Source organism: Urocampus carinirostris, chromosome 7, assembly GCF_059441175.1.
Source record: "Urocampus carinirostris isolate Australia breed hairy pipefish chromosome 7, RoL_Ucar_1.0, whole genome shotgun sequence".
Classification (NCBI taxonomy): Eukaryota; Metazoa; Chordata; class Actinopteri; order Syngnathiformes; family Syngnathidae; genus Urocampus; species Urocampus carinirostris.
The window spans coordinates 4,706,959-4,719,315 of NC_142355.1; the positions used below are offsets into that span (position 1 = coordinate 4,706,959).

At 39.6% G+C, this 12,357-nt stretch overlaps 1 protein-coding gene across 1 annotated transcript in view; it reads left to right on the forward strand.

Moving 5' to 3' along the window:
• The first annotated feature begins 2,267 nt into the window (after positions 1–2,267).
• Positions 2,268–12,357, forward strand: part of LOC148362157 (endosome/lysosome-associated apoptosis and autophagy regulator family member 2-like) — a 62,267-nt gene continuing 52,177 nt past the window's right edge. The window contains exon 1 of the mRNA XM_088339576.1: positions 2,268–2,563. Coding sequence (XP_088195702.1) covers positions 2,441–2,563 — 123 coding nt within the window. The 5' untranslated portion in view covers positions 2,268–2,440. The remainder of the gene's footprint in view (positions 2,564–12,357) is intronic.

Below are 12,357 nucleotides of genomic sequence, written 5' to 3' on the forward strand. Positions count from 1 at the left end.
ATTTTATTCATAATTAGTTTATTTTGTCTTTTATAAGCATATTTGGTATTGGAGTAATCCAAAAGTAATTGAAAGTAATCAAGTTAAAGTAACCCCACCCAACCCTGTTTATTGAACAAGTCTCATTCAATCACGTGAGGTCCCGTGAGACTTGGCCCAAGCACCCTTCTCTGACCTGTGAGACTTTGCCATCTAGTGGTGATATACTGGTACTTCACTTCCTTTTTCTGCTTTACAAAATTGAATACCCATAAAAATACTAATACACTTCTTCTAACAGTCAAATACGGATTAAACAACATAAAAATCCCAAAATATAACATTTTAACAAGTCAGCAACACTTGTTGCGCCACACATTGTTCAATAAGGGAGCATTAATAAAAACATTCGCGCCTCGGCCGAGTCATACCTAAGACTTATAACATTGGTAAAATGGCGGCGCCCTCTGTTGGCTGCGGCTGCATCGGCTCGCTACAACGGGTCAGGTGTATCGACATTTCGTTCAGTGTACATTGTTACAAAGAATGACAATACAAAGGAAATTATTATTATTATTATTATTAGTATAGATAAAAATAATCTTGTCTGTGGGACTTGTCTGACGTTCAGCGGTCAAGACGAATATTGCAACTGTTGTATTACACAGGGTTGATTCGGGACTACATTTTTAACAGAAGTTGAGTTTGAACAATTTTTATCGACATTTTAACAGCAATTAAACATATTCACAATTTCATTGTATCATTTTCTAACAACAGGGTTGGGTAGGGTTACTTTAAGTTGATTACTTTCAATTACTTTTGGATTACTCCAATACCAAATATGCTAATAAAAGATAAAAGAAACTAAATATGAATAAAATGACTCAATTTTGTGCAGGCTTGGGGAGTAACGGAATACATGGAACGGCAAAAATGATGTTGGCAAGCTGGATTTTTTTTTATTTTGTTTCTGTCACATTTTATGTTAGTTTTGCCGGAGATCAAAGAGATCAAAGCCAGGAGAGAAAGCTTACCACGTGTTGTGAGTCATCATTTTATTCATATTTAGTTTCTTTTGTCTTTTATTAGCATATTTGGTATTGGAGTAATCCAAAAGTAATTGAAAGTAATCAAGTTAAAGTAACCCTACCCAACCTGTGCCCTGTGATTGGCTGGCAACCAGTTCAGGGTGCCCCCTGCCCACTGCCCGGAGATGGCTGGGATGGGCTCCAGCCACCCCGCGACCCTAATGAGGATAAGCGGTACAGCTGATGAGATGAGATATTTTAGAATATCAACCATCACAATACATGTTTACATCCATTTTAACAAGATACTTTTAACAAGAGATCGTATAGTGTTTTTTTAAAGTTTACAATGAATTCAACATATTTTTCTTTAAACTGAATTTCAACCAACATCATCTTTTTTTTATAGATGAGAAAATAGAAATAATAACAATAACGAATATAAAGAACGGGTACAATTTACCTGCAAATGAATGAGTCACAACACCTGGTAAGCTTCTCTGCTGGTTTTGATCTCTATAAGGGGAATTAGCATTTTAGCACAACATGCAATGTCCGGCAAAACTAACATAAAAAGCGACAGAAACTAAACGAAAATAAATCCAAACAGCTTGACAACACCAATCACATTACTGTGCATGATGAGAGATTTGTCAGCTGTGGTTTTAATGTTTAAAATTACCTTTTATCGGAGCACCAAAAGATCGTGTCTTACCGTTGGCAGCACGCTGTTAGACTGCCAACAACTCCCACCTTCCTGTCGCAAAGTCTAAAGCCAAACCAGACCTTACCCCATACCACTCAGGTGGCACTGTTGGACTCATCATTGCAGGACACTTATACAGAAACTATACAACATATTTCAGCAGGAATTTCAATAAAACAAAAGTTATTATTACACCCGTTACACAAGGTTATGGAATTATAATATTACGATATATTTTTAGAGGAACAAGGAAATGTTTTGTGTTTCGATGTTTACTGTAGTATGTTATTTTCTTTGTCGACGTCACAGTAGCGTCACACGTCTGGAGTCAGCTGAGTCAGAATAAATACTTTACGGTTATACCTTCACAATAAGCTGTAGTAAATTGTATTACAGCAAAAAGTGAACCTAGTAGGGTACAATATTACAATATAGAACATTAATCAAAATATAATGATAAAATAAACCAACTAAAAACCACAAAAGCGAGTATAAAAGATGAATAGAGTACTTTAGATTTTATTTTGAAAACAATACTCGGAACAACTACTATTTCCTCGTTGACTTGACAGACGCGGAGCCGAGAGCGTTGTGGGAGGATAATCGCAGGTGGCGTGCATGATAAATTGGCGGACAAAAGAAACATGCATTTAAACGCCGTTTAAACAAAATTTCCTCCCGATAAATCTCTAATTGAACTCTTTTGCTTCTTGGACGTTTAAACATGGCATCGCGTTTATGGTCCTTCGCCCGCCGGGCTCTCAGTATCCACATCCAACACCTAATCGCCGTCCTCTTCCTATGCTGGACGCCGACCATGATTGACGGCCAGCGGCCCTGCACCGAGGTGAGCACTGCACACCTCATTGATTTAAATCTAAGGTCCATATGTATTTAATTCATAACCCGTGCCTATCTTCTATGACCGGTTTTGCACCGATTGAGCTTGAGGTGTCGAAGAACATCCGCAAATGTCCGGTGTCTTGATGAATAGTCCTACAAGGGATGATGTGTATCGTTAAGCGCATATATGTTGACTTAAAAAACAGAGAAGAGAACCACGTTTTACTTAAACCCAAGTGTTTCTCTTAATTTATTGGTCCAACTGCAGGTTTTCCCCCGATTATTACTGAAAAGTGATGGGTGCCACCAGACTGTAATTGCCCAAGACACACCACAGGAAATGGTTCCCCATACCTGTCAACCTCCACGGCTCCATGCCCTTGCAAACCGTCCTATTTTCCCATTGAAACGTGTTTATTTATGTAGTTTAACATGTTATGAAATGAAATGATCTGCATTTATATCGCGCTTTTCAAGTCAAGACTTCCCAAAGTGCTTTACAGTGTACTTCACATTTCCCAATAGCGGCCGTGCAGCCATGTAAGGCGCTAACCTGCTTATTGGGGGTATTAGGGGTTCAGTGTCTTACCCAAGGACACTTCGACATGTAACACGGACGAGCCGGGATTCGAACTGGGATCCCTTGATCCCAAGACGAGCGCTCTACCTCCTGAGCTACTGCCGCCCCAATATCTATATATATATGTATTGTACATGTGTTTCGTTATATCATATATATTGTTAATTATCATTTTGTTGTGAGATACTGAGTTGCTCGACATGAATGAGGTTTATTATAAAAAAGTTCAAAAATGAAGTCGCTTGGACGTTCACGGTAGAAGGAAAAAATACATGCAAATATAATTATGTAGAATAATACATGTTCTTATTTAAATTATTAATTTATTTTCTGCATTAAATTATTGTTGGTAATATACTGATTAAAGGGATGACCACAAGCCTGCCTTTTTCCATTTTCTCCTGTTATACTTCCTTTTTTCTTAACTTCTTTATACAACATAATGATTCATAATATAATACATCAAAGAAAGTGAGCCGGCTCTCTTTAATGAGTTGAGCCGAAAAAGCCGGTTCTCTAAAAAAAGACGGACTTCCTTTCTATACACAACTATCACGGAATGATGCATGACGGGAAATCCCAAGGCGACAGACGCATGCGCACAGTAGCATCAAACCACTCGCTTCGTTTGCAATGAAAAAAACGATACAGAGATAGAGGCTTCCGCGGCGAACTCGTTTGACTCGATTGATTTGCCGTTTCATCATAGTCTGTGTATACCGGACGGTACCCATAATTGACAAATTTGCGTTTTTCCGTACAGATTTCCTTGTACGTCGTACACAGCTTAATATGCATAATAAACATACTTTGTACGGCAAAAACGTACAGGTTGACAGGTATGTATTTCCCCCAATTATTACTGAAAAGTGATGGGTGCCGCCAGACTGTAATTGCCCAAGACACACCACAGGAAATGGTGCCCGTACAATCTACCAACTGACCCTTAATACTGTATGACCTATTCCTTTCACGGTTTATTATTCGCTCAGTGAGAATAATTTTACATACTTGTTTATGAGGTATATTACAAGACTGAACTATACACGAATTCTTTAATGAGGATTCAAGTTGAGTTTATCTGTTTTAATTTAACTCGTGGTTATTTATTTTCCTTTGCTGCAACGTAAAAGATTGGATATGATGAGTTTATTTACAATATGGGGGATGCCACATGTGCGGTCCCCTATCACGGTTTCTTCATTTTCCTCATGTTGAGGTTTTGAGTTTTTCCTTGCCCTCATGTTGGTGCCAGATCAGGGGATGGTGTAATAATAGTCTGAAATAATAGTCTGTGTAATAACCTGTGAAGCCCTTTGAGACTCTGTGATTAAGGGCTATACAAATAAAAATGACTTGACTTGACTTTGAATAAAGTGCAGTATTTAAAGACCTGAACCTGTGCCTCTGATGTCACTAAAGCGATTAAGTTTTTTTTTTTTTAACAAAAATTTGAAAGCCACAGATGATGCAATGCTTATCGTACAATGTGATGCTCAAAGTTTTAGAACAAAATTGTTTTTCCCCGGTGTCTTGGCACTGACTCTTTACACATCGAAAAACGACAGTGATCAGATGATGAAGGTGCTTTCTCTGAGTCAGATCCGGAGACTTCTCCTGCTACTGCTAACCATGGAAACCAGTACTATCTGTTTTAAGTGGGGGAGAAAACCCCTACACAAAAAACCCCATCCTGGAAATAGATGGTTACTTCTGTACTTGCCCAAGTCACATCACTGTAACTGGCGCCCCCATGACCAAGGTTTTTAAGGGATCCATGATCAAACCCCCTGTGTGGGGTTTGCATGTTCTCCCCGTGCTTGCGTGGGTTTCCTCCGGGCACTCCGGTTTCCTCCCACATTCCAAAAACATACTTGTCAGGTTAATTGGCTGGTCCAAATTGTCCCTGGGAGTGAATGAGCGAATGAGTTATCTGTCCCTGCGTGCCCTGCGATTGGCTGGCAACCAGTTCAGGGTGTCCCCTGCCCACTGCCCGAAGAAAGCTGGGATGGGCTCCAGCACCCCCGCGACCCTACTGAGGATAAGCGGTGCAGATAATGGATGGATGAATTTCAAATGGTATAAAAATACCCTTAACAGTATTTGATTTAACTACTAAGCTGAAAAATACATGAACTCTCAACAAACCTGCATTTTCTTTTTCAAATACTCGTAGTTCGAGAAATCGGCATTTATTTAAAAAAAACATGAGCCTCATATAAAGGGACCGGATGTAATTTTCCAGTATCTTCCTGCTACGGGTACCCAAAAACCTCAACAAAAGGCTGGGAAAAAAAGGAAAATAGTGCTTTTTAGTCACTATAAATCTCCAGTTTGTATTCTTCCTTGTGCTTTTTAGCACTCATTTCAGTTCCACTACACCATACAGCTTTATATGTGGTCAAAATAATACACATTGTCCCTTTAAATCAGGGGTCGCCAACCTATTTCAAGTTGAGAGCTACTTTTTGTGACTGATTAGCACAAATATTGGCAAAATATTACACACAAACGGTACAATGAGTAATATATTACATAATCATGTGCCCAAAGGTAGTAGACCGAGTGCCTACCCCAGTTACATGTTTTTCTTGCAGGAAAGATATATTCAAAATCAAAACAAGATAAACAAAACCTTACCCAGAAAATGACCTTTCATGCCTGCAATTATATAACTAACACCTCCTATAATTTCTTATGAATTATGAAACCGTTTTGCGAAGATCCTCTCCTGCCTTTTTATCTGTAATCTAGAAAATATGCATTGTGTATAAACGTAGCAGATCATGCTAATTTTGGTTTTGACACTGTCTGATAACAAATAAACCACAGGAGATCCAACTGGCCCATGAACCCTGCTTGCACATCCATGCCAAGCGGGCCATGATGTTTCCTCATTACAGTGTGTTGAACTTGGTCCACTGTGTGCTTATCAGTTTCCTGCACAGACTGTTTTTTTCCTGTCCAACTGCTCTGGATCAGCTCAACGCCACCTCTAAAACCGGCACTGGTGTCACACAACTCCCTGTGATTGAGTGGCATGCATTCCTAAAAGCAACGACTGCCTACTTGGGCTGGCGAGAAAGACCTTACGTAAAAATGCAGTGACTGGGCGGGAGCGGGAAAGAGATGAGTTTCCCCCCCAGTGTTTCCCTTATGAGACCCTCGTGTGAGGAAAATCTCGGGAGTCCAGGGGCATGCCCCACCTGAGGGAAATATTGTGCATTTTACATTCAAATGCATCAGTCTTCGGTACCATCCGTAATCATGGTAAATGTGAACTCACTACCAAATAAGACCAACGAGTGCTGGGGAAAACATCGAAGCGCACAGGGAGCGCAGTTGCTGTGTTTTGCGGAATTGTGGCTCACGTTTAGCATTCCGGACGCTAACGTGGAGCTACCCGGAGCTATCCTGCTTCAGCGCCGCTATACAGAGACACGAAAGCCTGCGGGAATCGGAGAGGAGGCGGACTTGCTAACACGAGGTGGTGTATCCCTGGACACAAAGAAAAGATTTCCATCTGCGGCAGGGATGTCGAACTTTTGGACTAGCGTGTGACGTCATCCACTCCGCTACAAGCACCCCTAGGGCATCATGTTAATCTGTTAATAATCAACAGGGTAGACTGCTGGAAGTGTGAATTTCCCTACGGAGATGAATAAAGTATCTATCTATCGATCTATCCATCTGGTCCATTTTAAGTGCTAAATCAAGAAGCTAGCTCTATGATGAATGAATCTATGATGAAGGCAATGACGCAGCTAACAAGTACCACCGACAACACTATCATTCCTTCTAAATTGCATTTTAAACTTCTTCATGACCTCAATTTTCCCGTTTTATTATCAAATTGGATTTTAGATTTCCTTCTCAGTAGAGAACAGTCCGTTCGCATTGGTGAGAAATATTCATGCTCTATTGTCCTCAACACTGGTACGCCCCAGGGCTGTCCATTGTCTCTGACTTTGTTTTCCCTATTCACTCATGATTGTCAACCCAATTCTGACTATTCGCTAAATATGCAGACGACACCACGGTTACCGGCTTTATTTCAAATGGAGACAAAACTGAATCCCGAGCAGAAATTGATTCACTTTCCGCCGGGTGTCATGAGAGTAATCTGTTATTGAATGTAGGTAAAACTAAGGAGATGATAATAGATTTCCGTACTAAGCCTCCCCCGAATGTGCCCACTGTCAATTAATGGTAGTGAGGTCGAACTGGTCCATTCATTCAAGTTTCTGGGTACTTACATGTCAGCTGACCTCACATGGACTGTCAATACTACTGTTACTCTAAAGTCAGCCAGACAAAGCCTCTACTTCCTTCGTCAACTCAAATCATTGAGAGTCCGTCAATCCATTCTAGTCAATTTTTGTCGTGCTATCATTGAATCCGTTTTAATCAGGTCAATCACAGTTTGGTTTGTTCGCGTCAATCAGAAAGAATTGTCAAAGATGGAATCGGTAGTGAAGACGGCAGAGGAAATAATAGGTACTGGCCTTCCGTCCTAAAAATGATAGATGATCCCAGTCACCCTGCTTGCAGGTACTTTGATTACCTGCCGACAGGTCGCCGTCTTTGCTCCATTGTGAGCAAGACTACACGTCTTAGAGAGAGTTTTTACCCTTCCGCTATTTGTATGTTCAACGGGAATTTATTTAGGTTATTATGTATAGTATTAATATGCCAACGGCGTTTCTCCGACCTATTCTACTCAAGTGTTGTTTTTTTACATATTCTTTCTTTTTAAACTATTCTTACCTTGTAATATACACTACAATATCTTTTTTTACTCTATTCTTTTTATTCTTTTTAATCTATTATATTATCATTAGTGTCACATTTAAACTCGTTGTAAACAATATGGATTACTATGTGGATGTCAATGACAATAAAGGCATTTCTAATTCTTCTAAAATAACTTTTCAAACCACGTCCATTTTCACTTCAAATCGTGTGCAGCGGTTTCTACCACTCCCCTATTTAATTTGTTATTTTACAGGAAAATGAATGTGCAAAATAATTCTGCTGCTATCTCAAGCATTTGTTGCCATGGATGTGAATGTGGAATGTTGCGTTTCCAGACAAACAAAAAGGAGTGGTAACGACAAGCAAAGCGGGTTTGTCTCACTGGAAGCGATGTGAAGCTCTTACAGCGTGTTAACGCAGTGGCTTCATTGATTGTTCAGTAAACCAAATAACCCCACTCTAATAAAAGTGTCAGGGAGAAGATGGGGAGTTTCTACCGTACATTCCGGACTATAGAGCGCACCTGATTATAAGCCGCACCCACCACATTTTAAGAGGAAAACCGATTTTGTACTTACACAAGCCGCACCTGTATATAAGCCGCATGCGAACCCAACCCCGACTTTAAGTCCCGCGATTGAAACTAAATGTCCTTCATTACAGTACAAAGTCCAAAAATCACAGCCGGCAAAATGAACGGAAAATGTTTCGGTACTCTTCTCGTCGGCTGAAAAATAGTCTGTGTAATATAGTGTAATAATCTGTGAAGCCCTTTGAGACGCTTTGTGATTTAGGGCTATACAAATAAAAATGACTTGACTTGACTTAAGGTTTGATGCAGACCTGCAGAGTCCGGGTCCCGTTGAAAGTAATCAAAGGAAAAAAGTGTATAATTCCTAAGGTAAGGGTGGGGAAAATATATATTCACTATTGTCCGCCGCATCCACAAACGGGTCTGTCTGTTCCTCACCTTTACCCCACTTCCTGTCACCCCCTGTTTGTTCCGCCCCTCTTTTTTCATTCACCCGTGCAAAACATATCAGAATAAGTGTCTAAAATAAATAAAAATAAATACTTTACACAAATATACAGTTGCAAGTACATATTATACATGGGTTACACATATTTACAAAGAAAGTTTTCAAAGCTTTAATAATAATAATATAACTTTCATCCCAAAAGGTGCCTGTGACAGGGCAGTTAATGGTAGCATCACGCTTGCAACACAGTAAACGGGTCTGGTAGAAAAAACATACCCTACTTGTAAAAATCACGGTAAACCGTCCGGACCGCTCACTTGTAGCTTGAAAGCTGCGTCATGTGCCTTTCTTTTTGCATTTTGCATGATGAGGGTATGTTTACACTAATTTAATTTATGCACAAGCCAAGAAGTTGCAGTCTTCCTCGGCGCATGTATTCCACCGGTCTAAATCTTACCTTTTGTACTCGAACGCCGCTGGCGGACGTTAGAAGAATTACATAAATTGGCCGCATCACTGAATAATCCACAGGGTTGAAAGTTTGGGAAAAAAGTAGCGGCTTATAGTCCAGAATTTACGGTAATAATGTTCCCATTAATACTCAATCCCAGATTCTTTACTTCAATATCTTCAGCCGTTTTTTTAACATGAAATAAATAAGTGCAAATAATAATAATGAAAATAATACATTGTACTTCAAAACACCCACGGTAGCTGTACATTTAGTAACAACCAACAATAAAGCAAGAATAAAACAAGCAAGTAATAAATATTTGCTTTCCCGCATTTTTAAGTCGTGGACAAGACATCACAAAAAATCGATTCCTCGGAGAAATGTTGATTTTAAAAATAAAATAAAATCACGATATGCACATACATTTCTTTTTTCCTGTACCACTCCTTGTGTTTTGTCATTTTCGACTATTTTTTGTGAATTTGGATCCATTGTTTTCTTATTTAGGAATGTGTATCTTTGTTCAAAAGTAACACGCGTTCTGAAACAGTATTTATGTCGATAACTTGTTAATACAGTAGGCTAGACTTGGTACTCTTCTTCCGTAGTGCAGTGGTTAGCACATCCGTCTAACACGCGAAAGGTACCTGGTTCGAGACTGGGTGGAAATGTTGGCCTGAAGAAGGATGGGCACCACTAGGCTGTACTTGCCCAAGACACACCACAGGAATGGTGCCCATAAGACCAACTATTTCCACAGTAACACTAACTTGAAGGAACTGATCGGTATGTTTTCTTATTACCGTATTTTTCGCACTATAAGGCGCACCTAAAAGTCTTAATTTTTTTCAAAAGCTGACCATGCGCCTTATAACACAGTGCGCCTTATATATGGCTCAATATTAAATTCGCAAGGTCTCGCAACTTACTCAACAGCCGCCGACTCGATTTTATCCCGAACGTGGAGTAGTCCGCGGTGTATGCTGGGATTAATATACCGGCGTTTCATTGGCTAACCAATGTGTCAATCATCATTTGAATCGATCACTATTGGCTGAAGTTATTCGGAGCCTCGGATTGGCTAGATGGCCAAAACAAACCCTGCAATCGGCCGAGTTTAGCAATGGCGTAGCAAGTCCGTGGTGTATGCTGGGATTTATATACCGGCGTTTCATTGGCTAACCAATGTGTCAATCATCATTTGAATCGATCACTATTGGATGAAGTTATTCGGAGCCTCGGATTGGCTAGATGGCCAAAACAAACCCTACAATTGGCCGAAAAAGATGTGTCAATCATCAATTAAATCGATCGCTATTGGCTGAAGTGATTTAGAGCCTCCAATAGGCTAGATGGCCAATACAAACCCTGCAATTGGCCGAGTTTAGCAATGGCGTAGCAAGCTTGCTAAAGTACACCATGAAGAAACATGTTTTATTAGTCTGTATTTGCAAATAATCTACTCTCCTGGATTTACTACACTCACGGTTGTAAGAAGACCATGATTGCGTATCATTATTGAACGTGAGAACTTAGGTGAGCTATGCGGCTTTATATTTTCCCGGTATCTTGTTTTAGAACGATCTTGACGTTACTGTGATGAGTTGAGTGAATTAAACTCAATTCCAAGTGTTTATTGTCATATGCACAGTAAAGTTGTGAACAAAAAAGAAAATAGAAACATAGAAATGTTTGGCATTTCTTGAATCCCAAGACTTCAACCTTCCGAATGATATTTGAAATGACGCATTTAAGTGACATCGTACGGACACCGCATCCGCACGTGTCTACGACACGTATTTTCTTCTTTGCAAGCTTTGGGAATGTTAAGGGGGGAATCAGTTTGACTGAATCATCTGACTGTTTTGTCGACGTTCCCATTGTAGCGCCTTATAATCCGGTGCGCCTTATCTATGGAAGATATAGGACCAAAAACTATTTTTTGGGGGTGCGCCCTATAGTGCGGAAAATACGGTATTATCACAATCTACTGTTAAGGAGTTAAATTGACACTCAGATAATTTTTCGTGGCATTATCTTGCCATGGCAAAGGCCAGTGACTGACTAAAAACTGGTACGCGACCCACTTTTGGGCCCTGACCAGTTAAGAAACACTGGTCTATGAACCTACTGAAAAGCTAACGAATATCATACCTGTCAACCTGTATGTTTTTGTCGTACAAAGTACGTTTATTATGCATTTTAAGATGTGTACGACGTACAAGAAAATCTAAGGAAAAACGCAAATTTGTCAATGATGGGTACCATCCGGTATACACCGACTATCACGAAACGGCAAATCAATCAAGTCAAAGGAGTTCGCCGCGGAAGCCTCTATCTCGGCATCGTTGCAAACGAAGCGAGCGGTTTGATGCTACTGTGTGCATGCGTCTGCAGCCTCGGATTTCATGTGGTAATTATGTAGTGAAAGGAAGTATGTCTCTTTAGAGAACCGGCTTTTTCGGCTCAACTTATTAAAGAGAGCCGACTCTCAAACGGCTCACTTGCTTTGATGCATTATATTAAGAATCATTATTGTTGTATAAAGAAGTCAAAAAAAATGGAAGTATAAAAGGAGAACATGAATCCCTTTAATCAGAATATTACCAACAATAATTTAATGCAGAAAATGAATTCATAATTTTCATACGAAAATGTATTATTCTACTGAATTATTTTTGCATGTATTTTTTCCTTCTACTGTGAACCTCCAAGCGACTTCATTTTTGAACTTTTTTTATAATAAACCTCATTCATGTCGAGCAACTCAGTATCTCACAACAAAATGTTCATTAACAATATATATGATATAACAAAACACATGTACAATGTAACATGTTAAACTACATAAACACGTTTGAAAAAAAAAATGGTGTTAGAGTATTTTGTAAGGGAAAATACGACAGTTTGTAAGGGCATAGAGCCGTGGAGCTCGTCAGGTATGAATTATTCCAATGAGCTAGGACATTTTCCTATTTCTTCGTCAGTAATCTTTCATTTTCAATGGGCACAAAATATTTTTTTTTACA